Raw genomic sequence first — 22,226 nt, 5'->3', positions numbered from 1 at the left:
CAGAGAAGGGTTTCCAGGTTAGTGAGAGAGATTGCAGAAGGAAAATGTGTTAGTGCGGCCTGAGGTCACTGCCCCTGGTTTCGGAGCTCAGCCCTGACGCAGGTGCTCTCTGAGAGGTCAGCCCCAGGAGCCCGTGAGTGCCCCCCACTGCTGGTCCTGAAGCGCCCAGCCCAGCCCAGCCCAGCCCAGAGGAGAGAGAAAGGCACAGTCCACGCTTAGCCCCTCACACTGTACCTTGGTCTCTACCTTTATTCCCAGAACCTGAACAACAAAAAGTAAGATGTGTCACGAAGTGCGGTGCTGGCCCAGCGCCCACCCAGCGCTGCCCGGGCGCCCACCTTGGTGCTGAAGCACTGGAAGATGTTCCGCAGGATGTCCGATTCCGCCCTGGCCAGCACCAGCTCGCGGGGTGCACGGGCCGCCACGTGCCCGTAACACAGGATCAGCGTGCCCTTCACTTTGTCTACCTCGTTCTCACTGCGGTCCTGAGGCCAGAGGACGAGCAGGATGTCACTTATACAGGTAACCCCCCCCACAGGAGGCCTCGCACTCAGCCCCCCCAGCCCCTCTGGTGAAGGGCAGAGCCAGTCAGCAACGTCACAGGCTTCACCAGGTGCACGGTGCAACCCAACGCCAGGGGGAGCCCCTCAGTCGGGGACAGCGGAAAAGGCCAGGCTCAGGCCCTTTGGGGACCGAGGTGGGAGGGGCACACAGGGGAAGAGCTGGGGAGCCCAGGGTCAGGGCCCCTCCGTCCTAGGAGCCTGTTCACACCATGCACCTGGGAAGTGGGGCCAGCCCTACACACTCAGTCCAGCCCTGAGGTTCTGTAATGGGGACAGAAAATGGAGGGCCGAGGGTTGGGGTGGCGGCCCACGGTGGGGGTCCACCCCTCCTGAATCGGCCTTTGGCCAGATAGCGGCTTCCGTCAGCCACGAGGTGGCACAGGACAAGCAGACAGCTGTTGGGACGGCAGAGGAAGCAGCACCCATCCTTGCCACAATGCCCCCCACTGCCCACCGCTGGCGGAGGGCCGCCTGCCCCTTGGCACCAGCTGGGAAGGAGCACACACACGCAGCCCCGCCCTTGAGGAGCTGAGTCTGGATGCAGCTCCGGGCCCCAGCCTGCAGGGCAGCCTGAGCCCAGGAAGCTCCAGGACCCCCCACGCCCAGGACCGCAAAACGCAGGGAGCCACAGTTGAGACAAAATCACAGGCCAGTCGCACCCCGACCTCCTCCCCAGCCGTCAGCGTGACTTCTGTACCTTAAAAATGTTGAAAATGCCAATGGATTTTCTGAACACATCCGACCTCACAAAGTTCTCCAGCTGTGCCAAGGTCTCATCCAGGTGGGAGACGGCACAGATCCCAAAGCAACAGGCGAGGCCCTGGAGAGGCACACGGGGGCGCTCACACCTGGGTGGGGGCGCTCACACCTGGGTGGGTACACATCATGCACACACGCATACCCCCCCAGTCCACAGGGCACGCATCCACATGGCACACATATCCCACACGGTCCACAGCACACACATCCACACGTGCACACGCATGCCCGCGTGCACGCTCTGGCCGAGGGGACGGTTGAGCACTGCCAGCAGCCTGCAGGCCCAGGGCTGCCCCGGGAAGGTGCCAGCACCTCACATTCGGCCTCCTCCTGGTATCGGGCCGACTCCAGCAGCTCCTGCAGGTGCTTCCTCACCACATCCTTACTGGAAGCGGCACCCAGGGCGGTCCCCACGCATTTATACAGGAAGCTCTACGGCAAAGCCAGGGAGCATGGCTGTGCTGGCACCAAGTGAAGGCCCAGCACTGCCAGCCCGACGAGGGAGATTCTGTCGGGAGACCACAACACTGGCTACTGCACGGAGCCAGCAAGTTCTGGGCAGTATCTGAGGAGCAGGAAGGAGGTGGGGACCCTGGCTCCTGCGTCCCCCAGCCACCAGCCACTATGAGGTGGCTCACAGGTTCTAGCAGAGCCACAAGGGCGAGACAGGCTCAGGCAGCAAGTGACACAGAATCAAGGCACAGGAACTTGCACCTAAGGACCATGCCCAGAAAACCTGGACAGGCTATCCCCCTCCTAGGCGTCACCTCCTAGGCGTCCCCCTCCCTGTCATCTCCTGGGGCGTCCCCCTCCCTGTCACCTCCTAGGTGTCCCCCTCCGTCACCTAAGCGTCCCCCTTCCTGTCATCTTCTCCTGGGGCGTCCCAAACCTGTCACCTAGGTGTCCTGCTCCCTGTCATCTGGGCGTCCCCCTCCCTGTCACCTCCTAGGTGTCCTCTCCCTGTCACCTTCTCCTGGGGTGTCCCGTTGTAGCAGGGTAGCTGTTTGCATATCTCCAGGCTCAGCTGGCAAACCCACGTGTTGTCAGACACAACAGCCAGAGTGTCCCGAAGGAACTGCGGGCAGGAGCAGCACCAGTGAGAGGCCCGGAGCTCAGCCCCGCACAGGGCTGGATGGGGAGGGGCCTGAGGCCCAGGGGTGTCACAGTGACCTCGAGGGGTCCTGTGCCATGGCTCTGAATGGTCTGTGGATGACCTTCGAGTCCAGGCAGAGAAAAACCGGGGTGGTCAGACATGCAGTGGGCTAGAGGTGCAGACAGCTCTGGGCCAAGCGATGGACGGGACAGAAGACTGCTGTAGCCAGGACAGCTCAAAGCCCCCGTAATTTGGCCCTGTCACAGCAGGGTGGGCAATCTGTGAGGGCAGCAGACAGTCCTCACCGCAGAGTCACCTGCCTGTCCCTCTGTCCCTCCCCAGCCACACCACGAGGTCAAGGTAGGCATCATAACCCGAGGAAGGCACAGCGCCCTAAGCTCTCCCCCCCCCCCCCAGGCCATAAAAGGTCCCCAAGCCCAAAACAAGCCCCACCCTCGGTCTCTTCTCCCTTCTCTCACCACCAGTAGCTTTTCTTCCCATTCCTTCTGTGACAGGGTTTCCTCAGTGTGTTCTGAAATAACCAGTCAGTCACCCATCAGCCTGGCAGGAGGGGAGTGCTCAGAGTACCCTGCCCAGGCCCAGTCCAGCACCCCAACCTGGCCCAGGCCCCGCCCCACCTTCCTGACACAAAGGAAGCCCAGAGCTGGGCCCACATCCCAGGTGCCACCCAGCAGGAAGCATCCTTTGGCCTGCTCTCCAGACCCTTTCCTGAACCACGGAGGGGATATTTCTTCAAAGTTACAAAAGCCTGGTCGCCACAGGCCCGCGCTGCCCCCAACTGGGTGAAGGGCCAGCCCACCTCCCGGGGCCTCACCGTCCAGGTACTCCAGCAGCAGGGGGATGGTTGTCGCCCACCGCTGACCCAGCAAGGGGTGGATGTCCCGGTGCAGTACGTTCAGGAGCCCCAGTGAGGCCGCCCCGCGGCCGTCTCCCAGGTAGGGGTTGGAAGACACAGCCTACAGGAGGTGGAGGTGGGAGCTCGCAGCCATGCCTGGGCCACGAGGTGCTGGGGTGGAGGCAACGAGCCGCCTGGAGAGGCAGATCCCCAAAATCCCAACAGGAGAGCCTGACCAGCCCCAAATGCGAGGCAGTGTCCTCTCCTCCGGGAAAGCTGGGGCAGAGAAAGCGCGACGACGGAGACCGAGGGACAGAGGGGAGAGCCCGCTCCTCTCCTGATGGCCCTCGCAGGGTGCCGGCTGTCAGAAAGGTGAAAGCAGAGCTGCGCTGCGCCGCTTACCAGAAGCCTCGTGGCTATGGCGTAGGGAGATGGCAGGGTCACTGCAAAGGACACGACTGGCTCAGGGAAGGACCGCCGGGGGTGGAGTCAGGGGTGGGACTAGAGCAGGAGGGGCGGGGCTAGATAAGGGGCAGGGCCTGGGGGCAGGGCGGGGCATGGGGTTGGGGGCAGAGTCAGGGTCAGGGTGGGTAAGGGACTGGCCCGCAGGCTCTGCGCACCGTGGCCGTCGTACTTTATGAGGAGGGCGCCGGGCCCTGCCTCCTGCCTCTTCCGGGCCAGGTGCACAAGGCTCCTGCACAGCGGGGTCAGCGCCCCTGTGTAGCGCACGGGAGTGAGGAACTGCAGCAGGTGCGGCCAGAGGACCTGGGGCAGCGCCGTGGTATGTCTCAGGAGTGCGTCCGCAGGGGTGACAGCCTCCCAGGACCTACCCCGCAGGCACTGCAGCGCTCTGGGCGGTTGGGCGCGCAGGGTGGCCCAGGAGTGCCCCACACAGTTCAGTAAGTGCTGGGCAGAGGGGCCAGGAGGGGAGTGGTCAGTCACAGGGCGGGAGCAGCGCCTGCACACTCACATCGCTCATCCTGTCCACCGTGGTGCTGACCAGGTAGAGGGTCCTGACGCTGACGGCGTGCACGCTGTCCGCCGGGAGCTCCTCGCCGTCGGGGCCAGGCTTCTGAGGCTGGGGTGGGGAAGCGAAGGCAGGGCACTGTGGTGGGTCGTGGGTTCTGGGCCCTGAGGACACAGCCTGCATGGAGGCTGGGCAGACCAGTCAGCTGGGCTCCCTGGGAAGCTTGCCAGCAAGGGAATGACCAGTTTCCTAAATGCTTTGTGGGGCCTTCCACTCATGCTTTCAAACACCGAAAGCAAGCACTGAGCAAAACAGAAAACGGAACCTGCAATGAGTGCAGCCTGTTAGCACCTCTCACTTAGAAATCAAAGGCCAAGGAGAAAAAATTGTGATACTTGGGCCTGAATAACAATTTTTAAAGCATGCTCTAAAAATATACCAAATAGGCATGAACAACTTTGAAAGCCTGACCATCCATTGGGCCAAAAAGAGTATCTCGACAAACTTAAAAGCAGAAATAAGCCTGGCCAGATTCAATACAGACAATGCAAAAAAATTACAAACCCACAACAGCCATGGAAAGCTGTCCACCCAGGAAATGTTAAACATCCTGAAGAAACACTAGATTAATAAAGAACCCACGTTGAAAGTGCAAACCAGCTGACAGTGACCGCTGAGACCTCATACAAAGTCCGTCACAAACAGAAAGACGAGGACACACGGGCTGAGAACATAAACTTAACCTAAACAACATACTGTAGGTGTGAAAATATATGAACCAAGAACAAGGAAAAAATGTGAAACATTATAAGAGCTGAAATGTAGAATTTGACTAAGGAAATTCATAGTGAAATGGTTATGCTGAGGAAGAAATTACTGAGTTGGAAGAACAGACTGACAACTTCACAGGAAGAAAAAGAGAAGTGCTAACGAGCAGATAATAGAATACTGGAGTTAGAAGTAAAAACAAGAGAGCCAGGAGATTCAGAGCAATAAAAGAGACAAATTCCTCAGAGATAAAAGATAGTAAGGGTGCATCTGAAAAGGGTCCCCAGAGCTGGAGGCAAGGACAGTTCAAGGTGACTTGGGACATCACCTGCACCAGAAGGTGAGGAGAGGCTGGGAGAACGATGGGGCCAGGCCCCCAGGACACAGGCCACATTCGGCACAAAGGGACCACCAAAACCAATGACAGAAATGGATACAGACCACTGCATAAAACAGCAACCCATGAGTCCACACTGAAATATATATATACACAGAGAGGGTGCCAAAAAAACGTATACACATTTTAAGAAAGGAAAAAACTGTAGGGCCAGCCCGGTGGCTCAGGCACTTAGAGCTCCATGCTCCTAACTCCGAAGGCTGCCGGTTCGATTCCCCCATGGGCCAGTGGGCTCTCGACCACAAGGCTGTCATTTCAATTCCTCAAGTCCCACAAGGGATGGTGGGCAGCGCCCCCTGCAACTAAGATTGAACACGGCACCTTGAGCTGAGCTGCCGCTGAGCTCCCAGATGGCTCAGTTGGTTGGAGCGCATCCTCTCAACCATAAGGTTGCCGGTTAGACTCCTGCAAGGGATGGGGGGCTGCGCCCCCTGCAACTAGAAATGGCAACTAGACCTGGGGCTGAGCTGCGCCCTCCACAACTAAGACTGAAAGGACAACAACTTAACTTGGAAAAATGTCCTGGAAGTACATACTGTTCTCCAATAAAGTCCTGTTCCCCCTCCCCAATAAAACCTTTAAAAAAAAACTATTAAAATTGTAATACTCAATACATACCAGTAACAAAAGATGAATACGAGTCATATTTGACCTGCGATTACAAGAGGTGCTCAAAGGGGATGGCAAGTAAGCAAGTGAGGAGAAGGTCAACATCACCAATGGTCAGTGAAATGCAAATTAAACCCAGTGAGATACCAACCCTTAGACAGGCTTAAGAAACAAACAACACTGACCAAAAGCCCTGAGTGCTGACAAGGACATGGACATGGAGCCACAGGAGCCTCCACACGTGCCCGCGGGTGTGCAACACGGTGCAGCCACTTTGGAGGACAGTTAGACAGCTTCTCATGAAGTTATCCATTAGTCCTGGCAGTGTCTCACCCGGGTGTTTACCAAGGGTGTACCAACGCATGCTCTCGCAGAAACCTGTACCCAACTGGTCATGTGACTCCAGTACTAACTGGAAACAATTTAAATGTCCTTTTACTGGCGAGTGGACAGGCATACGACAGAATACTACAAACAATAAAAATGAACAAATGACTGGTCTATGTGACAACGCAGATGACCTCAAACACATGACACATGAGAAAGAAGTCAGTCTCGGAGGGCTCTGAACTGCATTTAGATGACATTCTGGAAAAGGTGAACCTCGGGGACAGAAAACCTGACAGATGCCAGGGCCTGGGGTGGAGAGGGGCAGGCCACAGGAGGCAGAGGGAGGTTGGGGTGCTGGAATGCTATGCATCCTGACGTGATGGGGTGGGTGGAGGCGTGGGGCTATGAGCTTAACGGTACACTTACGCGGGTGTGTTTTACTCTATGCAAATTACACTCAACAACCCTGACTTTAAAAAAAAGTTGGGGGGAAACTACAGACAAAACAGCGTATTAATGAGCAATAAATAATTCTACTCTGTAACTTACGTTTCTCCAAAGACATTCTAGGGGAATCTAAGAACCAGCAAGGCTTTTGAGACCCCCTTTTCTCTCTTCCACTGCCCTTGTACGTCTCAGTTCCAGAATCCATTGGGCTGGGCTCAATCACCTGGCCCAGCCCAACGTGATGGCCCTGCTCCACCCATGGCCAGAGCTCCGTGCCTCTGCCACCGCTGCTCACCTCCCTCTGCAGAGTCAGGCCAACCGCCAAAGGCCACCTTGTCTTGCCTACAAGTCATTTTTGTTTTTAAACATTTCATCACAGACGTTTGAAACACACGCAAAAGTAGAAAGACTGACAGCACGCGCCCACATGTCCATCCAGGCTTCCACCTGCAAGCAGCTGCTGCTTTCACAATTATTTCAAACTCTTAGATTTCCTCCTACTCAGAATGTGGACGAGGACTCAAGAGACTTCACAATAGAATCTTCTTTATCAAAAGGAATTAAAAGTGCCTTTCCTACCGTGGGAGTCTGTTAGTTCTCTAATGTAGAAAGAGAGCTTCCAGCCCCCACATGCTAGGGCCTAACAGCTAACACAGCTGATCACGCCGCGTCTGCCTTGCTCTTCTCCAGCAACGACCTGGATTTGCTTAGTAACTTTCTTAACAGAAAAGCCTCAGAGCCAAGTGACTGTCTGCGTCTCCTTTCTGAGTTGTGGGGACTGAGAACCTGAACCACCGAGGGGCTGAGCCCTGGCTAGACACTGGAGGAAGCTGCTGGGCACACAGCCTGAGGCCACGCGTGTGCCCACCCACCTGAGCTCCAGGGGGCCCGGCAGCTTCTGGTGACCACTCTCCCCAACAGAGCAGACAGGTCCCGGACAGGGCAGGTGGGTCAGGCAGCCGCTTACCTCTGTCTCGGGGGGCAGTGCGCACTGCTGCACGAGGTACTCGATCATTGCCTCGCCTCCAGGCTGCTCCAGGTAGCCGTGGTGCGCCATGGCACTGATCACCTGCACCACTGCCCGCTTCACCTGCACAGAGCCACGATGAGGAAGGTGCTCAGAGGGAAAGCTCCCCGACAGTCCATGTGGAGACATGAACCTCGCCCTTTTCTCTGCCTGCACCTGTGCCTGTAACTGTACCTACCTGTACCCTCACCTGTACACACACCTGTACCCTCACCTGTACATACCTGTACCCTCACCTGTACACACACACACGTACCCACCTGTACCCTCACCTGTACCCACCTATACCTTCACCTGTATCTGCGTCTACCTGTGCCTGCACCCCCACCTTCCTCACAGGCCCTGGACTACACAGGTGGCCTTCTCGCCAGCCTGAGGATGTGCTCATGTCTGGGGGGCTTGCTCTCCTGTCCCCACACCTGCCTCCCCTCCTGGCACAGGCTTGTGCTTCGCTGTGCTACCAGCCCTACTCTGCCTCACCCTTGAGAGGCCACACAATTTGCAGTTGTTGCCCAAACACCCCTGGGAATTCTAACCCTGTGTCCAGCCCCAATCAGTGATTCCATCTGGGGGCATGGCCAGGTCATGGTGGCTGAAAACAGCACCCTCTTCCCAGAGCTGGCGCCTCATCCAGGGCCACACAGTACCAGCTTGGCCTCCCAAGGGGCTGGAGACGGAGGTCAGCCATGCAGGCCTGTGTGACGGAGGCCCTGACAAAGACCCTGGACACAGGCTGGGGGCTTCCCTGGCTGGCAGCCTCCATGCGTGCTGCCACATCGCTGCCCACAACTCCATGGGGAGAGGACAACTGGGAGAGCCTCTTTCCCTGGCAGAGGTTGTACTGTGTCTGTGGGTGTTATGAGCCATAACTGTGTGTGACAGCTCTCGTGAATTCTGGAGTCCTTCGAGAGTATTCTCGAACCTGAGAGTGGTCTTGGGAACTAGTGCCTGACTTGACAATGGGGGAACTGTACCAGGAGGGAAATGTGGGGAGTCCCAGACATACCGCCCAACAGCACCGGCCCCATGCGCCCGCTGATGCTCAGGTCTGGCTGAGGGGCTGCCTGCGCATGGTGGCTTCAGATCCAAGCCTGGCCACATTCCCTACAGCTGCTCACGGCAGAGCTCGGCTAGCCCCGCGCTTTACCTTGCTATTAGTGTCCAGAAGAGGAGGCTTCATGGAGGAGAGGATAAAGGGCTTCTTAACTTCCATCTGAGCAGCTGCAAAAAACAAAAAGACGGTTCAGTGTCCCCACTGAGACTAAGGTCAGCCAGCCTGTCCACCACCATGAGGCCCAAGGCCCTGTCACCAGGGGTCTGGCTTCAACGTGGCCCTACACATGGGAGAAGGAGGAGAGCGTCTAAGCAAAAGCCCAACTGCTTCTCTCCAAGGGACAAATGACTTTTTACCCCAAATGACATTTTACCTCATTGAAAAGCTACATGGTTGGTAGCGTAGGGCTGCAGGATAGTCAACGAAATGTGAATCAAGAATTTTATAACCAGCAAAACTGACCACTAAGTACAAAGGCACAAATAAACTATTATCAAAAAGCAGAAATCAGGACTAAGTTCCCATGAGCCCTTCCTATGGAACCTACTCGAGAATGAACTTCAACAACCAGAAAGAGCAGAGAGACACGCACTCAGGATGGAGGGCAGCATCATGCCTGCAGTTACCTGGGGACTAGAACCAATGGAGGGACAGAGGCGCGGTCACCTAGCTCATGCAGACACCACACACAGCTGCTACGACGACGGGAGGATGAGGAATGCACCTGCAAACTATGCTTCATGTTTTTATCATCTTACAGGTGGTAGGAGCACCAGCGTTGCTCCAGGGTTAGGCTCGTGTGTATTGCAGGAGACAAAACGAGGAAGTATGGGCTGTTCTAAATCTATCAACCCCGAGATCCGGATTCCCGGAGTAGAGGAGCAGAGAAAAGAGAAGAAGTAAAAGCTCTGCAGTGTGATGACTCAGAAGTGTCAGTATGAACTCCTAAGGGATTGTATCTACCTACCTGTCTGCTAATGAAGGCCCACAAATGGCACACCTACATGTAACAAGCCCCAGCACCAAACCACTGTCTTAAAAGATAATTTCTCACTAAAGCAAATTTGGGCTTTTTGGAGAAATGCTGATTCCAGGCTTGCGCATCTACGAGATTGTATCTACACAAGATGAGCCTAGAACACTGGCTGTCAAAGGACCCAGAACTTGAAGAGGCTCCCACTACCACAGATGATGCAATTTGAGCTTCAGTAATGATAAGAATTGCAATAAGTTGAAATTCATGAAATCTGTTTAAATCCAAGAGCCCATATATTTGTTTTAAAGAGAAATGGTCACCTTTGGAAGATGATAGGTAACCAATCTATTATCCTGGAAACTGGTAAATAAAGGAAAAGAATCAAGAATGGACCCCCCGCCCCCCTTCTCTATGTGAGCCACAGCTCTGGGTAACCCAACGGTGGATAAGAGAAGTACCAAGTATTCCAACGAATCGATGAAGAAGAAATTACCGAATCAGAGCATCAACAACCTGCCCCTAGTGCTGCCAAAGTCACAGGACAGAGAACATCAGAATCACATGCCTCCCAGTCTGGCCAAAGGATTGACCGGGAGCCTGACCCTGCCTCCGAATCCAGCTTGCAAGTTCAGACAGAAGACACACATGTTGGTGTTCCCCTGACAACGCAGTCAGCACACCTCAGCGGTGGGGTCTGCAGGCCAAGTGGCCCAGGTGCTTCCTCAGAGAAGGCACAAGAGAAAGGAAAGGGTGGACGGGGGACCTGTAGCTTAGAAGAGACTTAAACATGAGGGGTTGTTTCATGGCGACAGAGTTTCACTTTAGCAAGATGAAGAGAGTTCTGGAGATGGACGGTGTGATGATTGCACAACAGTGTGAACGTACGTAATGCTACTGAGCTGCACACCTATAAATGGTTAGGGGGTAAATTTTGTTATTTGTATTTTGCAACAATTAAACACAAACAAACAAACAAAAACACCACGGGCTGAGCCTCCAAAAGGAGATAGTTAAGTACAGCTGACTCTTGAACAATGTGGGTGTTACGGGTGCCGACTCCCTGTGCAACTGAAAATCCTCGTACAACTTTTGACTCCCCCAAAACTTAACCACTAATTGACTGAAAGCCTTATCAAGACCATAAATAGTCAAATGCCACATATTTTGTATGTTATAGGCATCATATACTGTATTCTTATAATAAACTAGAAAAAAGAAAATGTTATTTAAAAAATTCTTAAGGAAGAGAAAATACACTTACAGTATTTATTGAAACAAATCCGCATGGGTGGACCCACGCAGTTCAGACCAGATTGTTCGAGGGTCAACTGTGTATGTCTCTTTTTTAATGGGCAGGACTAAACTGAGGCATCTCAGCGAATGGTGTAAAACTACAGTGAAGTGATGACTACAAAATCAGAGGAACTGTTACTTATCAGGTGGGTGAAGGGTTATGAGTGGAACAGGATGCAGGAAAGGGGCTTCTGGAGAGACAAGTCCAACTCAAGAGTTAGAGATACAAAGGAGTTTGTCTTAGAATGAGTCATTAAGCCACACATTTGTGCGGTTTGTGCCTCTGATTTGTCCTACAATAAAAAGATTTTTTAATGGAGATGAACAATCTGACGTACTCTACCGGATTGAAAGACTTTTTATAAAGCAACAAGAATTGAGAGAGTGTGATATTGGTGTACGATCGGTGGGACAGAACTGAGTCCTGGAATACATCTGCTAATATATAATGTTATGGGCTGACTATGCCCCCCAAATTCAGATGTTACTTGGAACTAGGGTCATTGCAAATATAATTAATTAAGTTAGGATGAGGTCACACTGGAATAGGGTGAGCCTTTAATCCAGTACTTCTGGTATCCTTATAAAATGGGGGATTTAAGACACAGACAGGTACCCAGGGAGATGCCTGCAGAGATAAGATGAAGGCAGAGATCGGGGTGATGCTTCTACAAGCCAAGGAACATCAAGGATTGCAGCAACCACTGGGAGCCAGGCGAGGGGCATGGAACAGATGCTCCCTCACAGCCTCGGAAAGAAAGGTTGCCTGCTGACAATGTGATCTTAGATTCCAGATTCCAGACTGCGACACAATACGTTTGTACTGCGTAAGCCCCCCAGTCTGTGGTACTTGATTAAGGCAGTCCTAGCAGACTAATACATATGGCTACCTGACTTTCTACAAAGCAGTACAGCAATTCATCACAGATATACAGGCTTACCTAAAAAAACAGAAATCCCAAATAAACAATCTAACTCTACACCCGAAGGAACTAGAAAAAGAACAAACAAAACCCAAAGTGAGTAGAAGGAAGGAAATAATAAAGATCAGAATGGAAATACACAAAACAGAAATTTAAAAAATAGAAAAGATCATAAAACTAAGAGCTGTTTCTTTGAAAAGATAAATAAAATAGACAAACCTTTGGCCAAACTCATCAAGGGGAAAAAGAGAAAGAGTCCAAATAAATAAAATCATAAATGAAAGGAAGAAGTTACACCGACACCACAGAAATACAAAGAATCATTAAAGACTACCAGGAACAATTATATGCCAACAAATTCAACAATCTAGAGAAAATAGATAAACTTCTAGAAGTATACGTGGTCTGACAATTAAGTTCGCGAACTTGTTGAATCGCTATTGCTAAGCTTTTTTGATATCAGAGGGATTATTCATTAGGAATTTGTATCAACTGGACAAACAAGTAACCAAGTTTACTACTTGGAAATCCTGAAAAGGCTGTGTGAAAAAGTTAGACGACCTGAACTTTTCACCAACAGTTCGTGGCTCTTGCATCATGACAGTGCACCAGCTCACACGGTACTCCCTCACTGTCTGTGAGGGAGTTTTTAGCCAGGAAACAACTGTATTGGAAGCACCCTCCCTACTCACTTGCTCTGGCCCCCAGTGACTTCTTTCTTTACCGGAAGATAAAGGAAATATTGAAAGGAAGACATTTTGATGATATTCAGGACATCATGGGTAATAACGACGACAGCTCTGATGGACATTCCAGAAAAAGAGTTCCAAAATTGCTTTGAATTGTGGACTAGGCGCTGGCATCGGTGCATAGCTTCCCAAGGGGAGTGTTTTGAAGGTGATCATAGTGATATTCAGCAATGAGGTATGTAGCACTTTTTCTAGGATGAGTTCACAAACTTAATTGTCTGACCTCGTATAAACTTCCAAGACTGAACCAGGAAGAAATACAAAATCTAAACAGACCAATTACTAGAAATGAAATTGAAGCAATGATCAAAAAACTCCCAACAAATAAAAGTCCAGGACCAAATAGCTTCACAGGTGAATTCTACCAAACATTCAAAGAATTAATACCTATCTTTCTTAAACTATTTCAAAAAACCAAAGAGGAAGAAACACTTCCAAACGTATTTTATGAAGCCAGCATTACCCTGATACCAAAACCAGATAATCACACACCACACACAAGGAAACTTATAGGGCAATATCCCTGATGAACATAGTTGCAAAAATTCTCATCAATATATTAGCAAACCAGATTGAACAAGACATTAAAAGGAAAGGACCATACACCATGACCAAGTGGGATTCATCCCAGGTGTGCAAGAATGGTTCAATACCATAAATCGATGTGATATATCACACTAACAAAATAAAGGATAAAAACCATGGTATCATCTCAACAGACGCAGAAAAAGCATTTGACAAAATTCAACATCCTTTTATAAGACTTTAAGCAAAGTAGGAATAGAGGGAACACACCTCAACATAATAAAGGCCACTGATGGCAAACCCACAGCTAACCTCATCCTCAGTGGTGACAAGCTGAAAGCTTTTCCTCTCAGATGAGGAACAAGACAAGAATGCCCACTCTCACCCCTGTTATTCAACATAGTATTGGGAGTCCTAGCCAGAGCAGTGAGGCAAGAAAAAGAAATAAAAGGCATCCAAATCACAAAGGAAGAAAAAAAACTCTCATTATTTTCGGATGACAAGACTCCACCAAAAAACTATTAGAACTAATAAATGAATTCAGTAAAGTTGCAGGATACAGAATCAATGTACAGAAATCTATTGCATTTCTATACACCAGTAACGATCAGAGGAGAAATTAAGAAAACAATCCTATTTACAAAAAATGGGATCAAAAAGCATACAATACCTAGGTATAAATGTAACCAAAGAGGTAAAAGACCTGTTCTCTGAAAACTAGTAGACACCGAAATAAGAAATTGAAGAAGACACAAATAAATGGAAGGGTATACCTTGTTAATGGGTAGGAAGAAGTAATATCGTTAAATGCCCACACTACCTAAAGCAATTTACAGATTCAATGAAGTCCCTATTACAATACCAATGGCATTCTTCTTAGAATTAGAATAAAATTTATATGGAAACACAAAAAACCCTAAAAAGCCACAGCAATCTTGAGAAAGAACAAATTTGGAGGTACCATGCTCCCTGATATCAATCTACACTACAAGGCCATACAGAGTCATCAAAACATCATGGTACTTGCATAAAAACAGACTCATACATCAACAGAACAGCCTAGAGAGCCCAGAAATAAAGCCATATCTATATGATCAATTAATTTATAACAAAGGAGACCAGTATATACATTGGGATAAAGACAGTCTATTCAATCAATGGTGCTGGGAAGACTGGACAGACACATGCAAAACAATGAAACCAGACGACTTTCTTACACCATATACAAGAATAAACACAAAATGGATGAAGATTTAAATGTTAGACCGGAAACCATAAAACTACTAGAAGAAAATACAGGAAGTAAACTCTCAGACATGATCCTTAGTAATATATTTACTGATATATCTCCTCGGGCAAGGGAAACAAAAGCAAAAATAAACCAGTGGGTCTGCATCCAACTAAAAAGTTTTTGCACAGCAAGGAAACTATCAACAAAATGACAAGATAACTTACTGAATGGGAGAAAATATTCCCCAATGATACATCTGATAAAGAGTTAATATCCAAAATATATAAAGAATTCATACAACTCAACTCCAAAAGAATCCAAACAATCTGATTAAAAAGTGGGCAGAAGACCTAAATGGACATGTTCCCAAAGAGGACACACGGGTGGCCAATAGACACATGAAAAGATGCTTCGCGCCTGGACCCTTCCATCTAATTGAGAGGAAATTACGCGTGCAAAGTGAGGAACATTCTACAGGACAACTGGCCTCAACGCTTCCAAAAGGTCCACGTCTAAGGGACAATTAACCAACAAGTGACCCGGCACTGAGGAGGCAGCCGTGGCAGACACCGCGTGACGCGTATGCTGACTCTGGGACATCAGCCCCGGGGTGTGCGGCCAATGCCAGGCCGGGGTCAAGGCGCAGTGTCCGGCGTCTGCCGCCGGGTGTCAAAGGCGGGTACTGGTGATGGTCCTCAGCGGCTGAGTGGACAGTTCTATTCTTGCAAATTTTCAAAAAGTTTGCAGTTTTGCAAGACAGAAGGTTGGGAGCATTTTGTAAGAAGCCTTCAAAGCCAGATGGTCCTTTTCACAAACAGCGTGGCCAGTGCCCGCCCTCGTCACTCACCGGCCGAGTTGATGATGTGCCTCAGCACCTGCAGGCTGCCCACGCGGGTCCTCTCGCTGCCGGAGTCCAGCTTGGGCAGCAGGAAGGCCAGCAGGCGGTCGGGCGAGCAGGTCGCTGCGGGGTGAGTGCACGTTACGAGTGGTAGGGATCTGTCCCAGCTCCCCTCTGCCTGCGCCTCCAAACCGGCCGGGGAGGGTGCACGCTTGGGCTCAGGGCCCACACACAGGCAGGCCCAGGCAGAGCTGGACCAGGAAGCCCGTCACCCCCAACCACACGAGAGCTGCCAGTGTCCCAGCAGCCACCGAGGCCTGTGCCGCAGGCCGCTTACCCAGCTCGGTGAAGCAGCGGAGCACCTCCTTCTGATTGTTCAGCACCAGGGGGCTTGCCGACTCCACAGGCACACAGATCTGCTCCAGGGGACAGGGGACAAGGGCGGGGCAAGGGCAGGGGCAGGTCAGGGGCAGGGGCAGAGGCACAGCCCTTCTACCCCAGCCAGAACAAACTCCCTTATTAGAACTAAGACCCCTGCCATGCCCCTGGCACCGGCCTGGGCACAGGCTGGAATCCAGTTCCCACTGGAACACAGAAAGCCTGGAGACCAAGACACCTACAGTCGTCTTCAAAATTGTGGGGGAAAGTTGCACTGATTAAAAAAAAACGACGCATCTCAGGGCTCCACTGCACCTCAGTGGGTGACACTGAAGCCACCCACCCATGCTCCTGGGGGGAGCTCCAGGTGGCATCCCAGTCCCCGCTCAGTCCTCAGGGTCAGAGCAAAGGATGCCAGCAGCCTCTGCACAAAGGGCTCTAGGCCGCTCCTCGGGAGAGCCCATCTTCTGAGCCATAAGAGGTGACTGATGTGCTCAGCAAGTCCCCAGGGCCCGTGGGCCCTGCCCAGCCTGGGCATGGCCAGCTCTCAGTGGGGGCGGCCGGCCCAGGGCTCTGCCCCAGCAGCCCAGGTGGCTCCTTGCTGTTTCCTACGTAAAGACCTGATCTGGTCATAAATGGTGCCGCAGCCTCCTGCCTGCTCTCCTTGAGACCTCTAGCTCTGGGGAGCCAGTGCCATGCCGCCATGACACTCAAGCAGCCCTGGGGAGCCACATGGCAAGGGACTGACACCTCCTTCCCACAGCCATAGGAGGAGCTGCATAGAAGCAGAGTCCCCAGCCCAGTCGAGCCTTCAGATGGTGCGAAAGCCACCAGAGCCACCGGCCAGCGGACCCGGGCTCCTGACTCAGGGCGACTGCGAGATCACTATGTTTGAGGTGCCAGGTCCTGCAGCAGTTGTTAAACAGCAATAGACAACTACTGCAAAAGGGGTGTCGCCCGGAAGAAAGGTAAATCGGGTCCTCACTCACTGCTTCCCTAAGATAGATTCTGGGCGCATTAAACAACAAAAGTTTAGGGGCAATGGGGGAATCTGAACAATAACTGCAGAATTTGAAAGGTTTTCCTAAGGATAACGAAAGCTGAGCTACAAGAAAAAATGGTGTAAAAATTAAATAATTTTGCTTGGCAAAAAAAATCATAAACAGAGCCAAGAAATAAAGGACAAAGTAGGAGCATGTATGTACACGTACATGACACAAGACTAAATAACTGCTAAAGATCAATATGCAAAACCTAAAACCCAGAAAAAAAAATAAAGGACATGAACGGACAGCTCACAGACAAGGAAAGATCACAATTTTTCTACCTCCTCTTCTTTCACATACGTCCATTTCCCTTTAGGTCCATTCCCTCCTCACACCCCCAGCCCCTAATCACCCTGTATCTTGTTTTGCACACATGTGCTCTCTCACACCGTCACTTTTATATCATGTAAGTGATACCGTGCCCCAGCTCTCATTTTCCTCACCGGATTTCAGAGTTGTAAACTCTTTCTCCACTCTTTCTGCAGGGATAACGAAACTAGGCCTTCTAACTCCCAGATACTTCCTAGTACGTTTCTGTTGCTGGTGTAAATGGTGTATTTTGGTACTTTGCCGTTGGCTGCTATGGTGTAGGGAGATGCTGCTTTGTGTGGGCTGCTCTGTAACTGGCAACCTCGTTGAACTTAATTTGTTCTCACATGAGTACTGACTCAGTTGGTACCATGAGTGATTTTTCGGGATGACGACTCAATTACCCACAAAACACATGCCACCGAGTGCTTACAAGGGACGGGTGCTATTCTGGGTGCCACAGCAGTGAATATAACAGTCCAAAGCCCGCCGCACGCACAGTCCATACTAGCAGGGGAGGCAACGGTCAGCTACTGGCCACAGCTGACCCTTGAGCAACGAGGGCTTAGGGGTGCCAACTCCCAGGCAGTCAAAAGTCCACACAATAACTTTTGACTCCCCCAAAATGTCACTACTGTTTCCTGGAAGCCTTACTGATAATAAAGAACTGATCATCACGTTTCGTATGTTGTATGTGTTATATCCTGTATGCTTAAAATAAAGTCAGCTAGAGAAAAGAAAGTGTGAAGAAAATCATAAGGAAGACAACATGCATTTACAGTAGTTGTTACCAAAAAATCAGCAAATAAGAGGACCCGCGCCGTTCAGACCATGTCATTTAAGGGCCAACTATACAGTCCAAGGGGTGAGTACCATGGAGGAAAACCAGCAGGGACAGCACGAGGAGAGAGGCTGGGATGTGGGGCAGTGAGGCCGGACAGGCTGCCTCCCCCCTGCCCCCCGCCTGCCCTTACTGCTTCTCTCCTTGTCGACCTGGCCCTGGATCCCACTGACCAGGCGAGGGCGGCTCTTCCTGCCCTTGACCCTGAATGGATTGTACCTGTTTCCCATTCATCATGACGTACGCTGAGCGTTTGGGATATAAACTGTATCAAGTTAAAGAAATTCCTCTCCAATCCTAGTTGCTAAGAGTTTTAATGATAAATGGGTTTTAATGATAAAAGCTTCTGACTTCATTAAAAGCTTTCTCTGCATCCATTAAGATCAGAAGACACCTCCCCTGATCTATTTCCGTGTGACACAGGAGCCCCTGCCACCTAGTGCTGTGACCTCCACGCCTCTCATCTGACCTTAGGGATGGGCCCGGCACAGCTGATGAGCCTCGCTGCCCAGGCCTCCCTGTGGCCCCTGCTCTGCCCCACTCAGTCCTTGGGAACCCGCACACAGGCAAATGCCCCCAGCCTGTCTCAGGGCACCCAATCCTGCCACCTCTGTGCTAGAGTCTCCACCATCACACTGCACGTGCCAGTATTGAGCAGACGACAACATAGCTGTGTCTGCGACAGCTGCACACACCCCGAATCTAGCTCCCTGCACCCCCTAGCCGGCGGCTTCACACAGAGGCCCCTGCCACAGGGCACCGCCAATGTGCTCCCTGACCTCACCCCCCACTCCCGCCCCTGGCCCACCTGAGCGTGCAGCGCGGCCATGAGAGAGTCGAGCTGGACCTCCAGTGTGCGGCTGCCCACGCTCACAGCGGCCTCCAGGATCTGGCCCAGGCTCTGTTGGGCAGAGGGGCCATCAGTGTCCCCGGAAGCCACAGCCCCAGCCCTATTTCTGCCTCCAGAATTCAGAGGGGAGGGCAGGGATCAGAAAAGGGGACACCAGGCAAGGCCAAGTGCAGGGCACTGGGGGGAAACCTGGCAGGCCCCCACCCACCATGAATCTGAACGGCAGTGCTCAGACCAGACCTTGGACACGTGGCAGGTCTCGGCGTGCTTCTTGTAGAGGGCGAGGATGCTGGTCAGCAGCCTGGGGAGCTGCTCCTCCAGCTTCTCGCTGGGCAGCAGGTGGCTCATGGGCCCCAGGGCCTCCACCACGGCGAGCCGGAGCTGAGAGGGGACAGCGACACAAACCAGGATGGCAGTGCTCACGTCCACAGGACAGAGCAGCGAAGAGCCCATCCACTGAGAATCCAGGGCCCCAGGGGGACAAACCCCAGGTACCACATGACCGAGGGTGCTAAAGGGGCTAGGCATGTGCTGTCATCACACATCGGCCCTCCCCCAGGCAGCCGAGGCCTCGGGCAGAGTGGGGTGGGGCGGGAGGGGGTGTCCACGGCAACTGGGGCTCAGAAACAAGCTGCAGGCACTCTGTGAGGACCTGCAAGTGAGACCTTGCACAGGGCACCTTCACGGCAACAAGACCCCACATCCTGAGTGCACGGCAGGGACAGGGGCACGTGTACACAGATGGCTCCACCCCTCCCCGCAGAACAGCAGAAGAGGCCCAGGCGACGGAAGGGCCCTGTGGCTGGCAGCTTGGGGGTGGGCAAGGGCGGCAGCAAGGTAGGGCCGCACCTTAGCCTCGCGACTCGGCAGCCATTGGTGAAAGAGGATGTCGTAGGCGCTGGAGATGTCAGAGGCGAAGGCGTCCTTCCTGACCGTGGGGTCTGGGGCCTGGTCCAGGTTGGCCAGGTATTCAAGTGTGCTCTCGCTGAAGTGCTGCAGGGCTGCGGTGAGCCAGGCGGTGAGCAGCCCAGGCTTCAACACCTGCCGTTCGCCACCCAGTCTGTAAGACCCCCCAGCACCGGCCCAGGACTGCACTGGGCCGCAGTGTCCCCACACGTTTACGTCCTTTGCAGGACCTCAGCATGTGGCCCTTTTGGACACAGGCTCTTTGCAGATGTCATTAGTTAAGATGTGGTCCTAGTGGGGGAGGGTGGACCTTAGAGCAACGGGACTGTTCTAACAAGACACACAGAGGGAGGGGACGGCCGAGTGACGACATAGGCAGAGGCTGAAGTGACGTGCTCTGCAGTCACCCTTCCTCTACCTGTCCTGCTTTCTTGTCGCCTAAAGGACCCATACCCCCCGCAAAGGGGCACTGGAGACAGAAGGCCAAGGAGTGGGCAGGCAGCGCCCAAGCCGCCCTAGGAGACCCTGACTTACCGTAGCAGAACACGCCCCTCATGGTGTCGTGTTTGGCCGCAGTCAGCATGGGCAGCATGGTGCCAAGGATGGATGTCAGGAAGGGCACCGTGCCGAACACTGCAAAGGGGATGCGTCACAGAGGCCCTGTTCCCCCACCCTCCCTCCGCCCCCCACTTTCCCACGCCTGAGCCCCAGGGAGACGCAGGGGCACCCCACCGGCACCGCTGCAGGGCCTTGAGCTGTGTGTGCTCAGCGCGGGGTAAGGGTGAGGCTGCCAAGACACAGGTGCCCAGGTGCCCGGGGGCTCAGGACCGCCAGGGTCCAGGCCAAGCCGCCACCTACCGTTAGACACGGAGAGGTTGGCCAAGGTCCGCACCACAAAGTAATGCGGCAGGACGCCAGGCTGGAGCCCGTGCAGCAGCTCCTCCATCACGCTGCTGACGAAGCGCGTCCCCACGGCCACCAGGACATCGCTGGCAGCCTGCTGCCAGTCACAGACCACGTCCTGCGCCGAGAAAAGGGGGAGCTGACACCTCAACCCAGGGGAGCAGGCCAGAGGCAAGGATGAGACACCCACCACCGAGGACAAGAGGCTCACTGGGGACAGTGAGCGCCTGTCAGAGACCTCTAGACCCTCCCAACCCCAGGCCGCTGCCCCTCCACCACGGGGGAAGGACAGGGTCCCCCAGACACAGGTGCGGGCCCTACATTCACCCTGAGAGGTGAATTCTCTGCTTTGCTCTCCACCTCTAAAATGACGGGTGGTCTTCCTCGCCCAGGAAGGCGGTTGGTGGGCAGGATGGGGGCTGAGCCCACGTCCCCACGAACTGCGGTGGGAAGGCCAGCGAGGTGGCTCGTCTAGTGCCCACGTACCTTCACCTTGGTCATCTCGCTGAAGGCCAGGAGGATGACGGCCCTGGCCGTGGCCTTGTCCAGCTCGCTGATGTGGCTGCTCACGACCGTCTCCATGGCCCTCAGGACCATCGTCCGGTACGGGTGTGCCAGCTGAGGAGGAAAGCCACGGGGCCAGGGCCCAGGAGGTGAGCTGAGTGCCCAGGCACCGTACCAGTGCCTCTCGTGTTCCCTACAGACCTTACTCAAAACAAAAGCTCCCTCTGCCCCAGCACGGGAGGAGAGGGGCACGTCTGGACATCATGCGTGGCCGTGGGGTCCCACTTAATGCCTCGCACAAAGAGGGCCCGAGGAAGTGGGTGCAGGCACACGGACTTCAGAAGGACCGAGAGCCATCTGTGCAGACCGATGGTGAGCGGATGGTAGGTTGGTGAGCTCCTGCCCTCCCCGTGCGGCCAGCGGCTCACGTCAGGGGAAGCGCCCCTCCCTGCTCTGCCCTCCCTCATCCCAGGAGCCCCCCTGTCCCCAGCTAAGCAGTCCTGTCACAACACAGTTCTCTGTAAACAGGACTTGCTGAAAGGACTGAGACTGGATGTGTCTAAAACCACCAGGCCCAGAAGGTGCGGCTGGCAGAGTAGCAGACGTGCCCCAGCACCCACAGTGGCAGAAGTCTCCAGAAGCCTATATCTGCAAAGCATCACACGTGTCTCAAACACAGCTCTGATGTGGGACAAGTGGACGTCCTGTCGTCGCACATCCATTGGGAGACAGGCACAGCCCAGTGAGGTGGTTATGATGATACGAGCGAGTGGGGAGTGGAAGGGGCGGGGGGAAATGGCACAAGGGTCGTGCCTGGAAGGGCACCCCACCGGATACAACCTCCAACCTAACACACATTTACTCTAAACATGCTGGCATGAAGGAAGACCTTTTTTAAAAGTTGGTTAAAGAAATTGAAAAGACTAGAAACAGGGCAAAATCATAAATGAGCTAGAAAATGACAGGCACGAAACACACATACATTTTGCTGTGAATTGCTAACACTGGCAGGGTTCTGCAGCCACCTGTAGTATTCTTTGGCCATTTCCTCAAACAGCAACGGCTACCTCGATCTTCTCTAACA

At 53.0% G+C, this 22,226-nt stretch overlaps 1 protein-coding gene across 5 annotated transcripts in view; it reads right to left on the bottom strand.

Annotated features, from left to right (window-relative positions):
* Positions 1–22,226, bottom strand: part of MROH1 (maestro heat like repeat family member 1) — a 50,027-nt gene that overhangs the window by 18,196 nt on the left and 9,605 nt on the right. For 4 of the 5 annotated variants that reach the window (XM_033126209.1, XM_033126212.1, XM_033126213.1 and 1 more), the window contains exons 5-24: positions 21,125–21,256; positions 20,594–20,756; positions 20,270–20,368; positions 19,679–19,830; positions 19,070–19,210; positions 18,788–18,880; positions 15,743–15,821; positions 15,415–15,528; positions 8,964–9,037; positions 7,757–7,879; positions 4,242–4,349; positions 3,892–4,036; positions 3,674–3,714; positions 3,251–3,392; positions 2,895–2,947; positions 2,290–2,397; positions 1,635–1,754; positions 1,261–1,383; positions 339–485; positions 235–261 (exon numbers count right to left, since the gene is read on the bottom strand). In XM_033126209.1, coding sequence (XP_032982100.1) covers positions 235–261; positions 339–485; positions 1,261–1,383; positions 1,635–1,754; positions 2,290–2,397; positions 2,895–2,947; positions 3,251–3,392; positions 3,674–3,714; positions 3,892–4,036; positions 4,242–4,349; positions 7,757–7,879; positions 8,964–9,037; positions 15,415–15,528; positions 15,743–15,821; positions 18,788–18,880; positions 19,070–19,210; positions 19,679–19,830; positions 20,270–20,368; positions 20,594–20,756; positions 21,125–21,256 — 2,184 coding nt within the window. The remainder of the gene's footprint in view (positions 1–234; positions 262–338; positions 486–1,260; positions 1,384–1,634; positions 1,755–2,289; positions 2,398–2,894; positions 2,948–3,250; positions 3,393–3,673; positions 3,715–3,891; positions 4,037–4,241; positions 4,350–7,756; positions 7,880–8,963; positions 9,038–15,414; positions 15,529–15,742; positions 15,822–18,787; positions 18,881–19,069; positions 19,211–19,678; positions 19,831–20,269; positions 20,369–20,593; positions 20,757–21,124; positions 21,257–22,226) is intronic. The other variant, XM_033126211.1, reaches the window with a different exon arrangement.

This window comes from Rhinolophus ferrumequinum, chromosome 14, assembly GCF_004115265.2.
Source record: "Rhinolophus ferrumequinum isolate MPI-CBG mRhiFer1 chromosome 14, mRhiFer1_v1.p, whole genome shotgun sequence".
In the NCBI taxonomy this organism is placed as follows: domain Eukaryota; kingdom Metazoa; phylum Chordata; class Mammalia; order Chiroptera; family Rhinolophidae; genus Rhinolophus; species Rhinolophus ferrumequinum.
The sequence above is the reverse complement of the archived record's forward strand: the minus strand, read 5'-3'. Positions and strand labels throughout refer to the sequence as shown.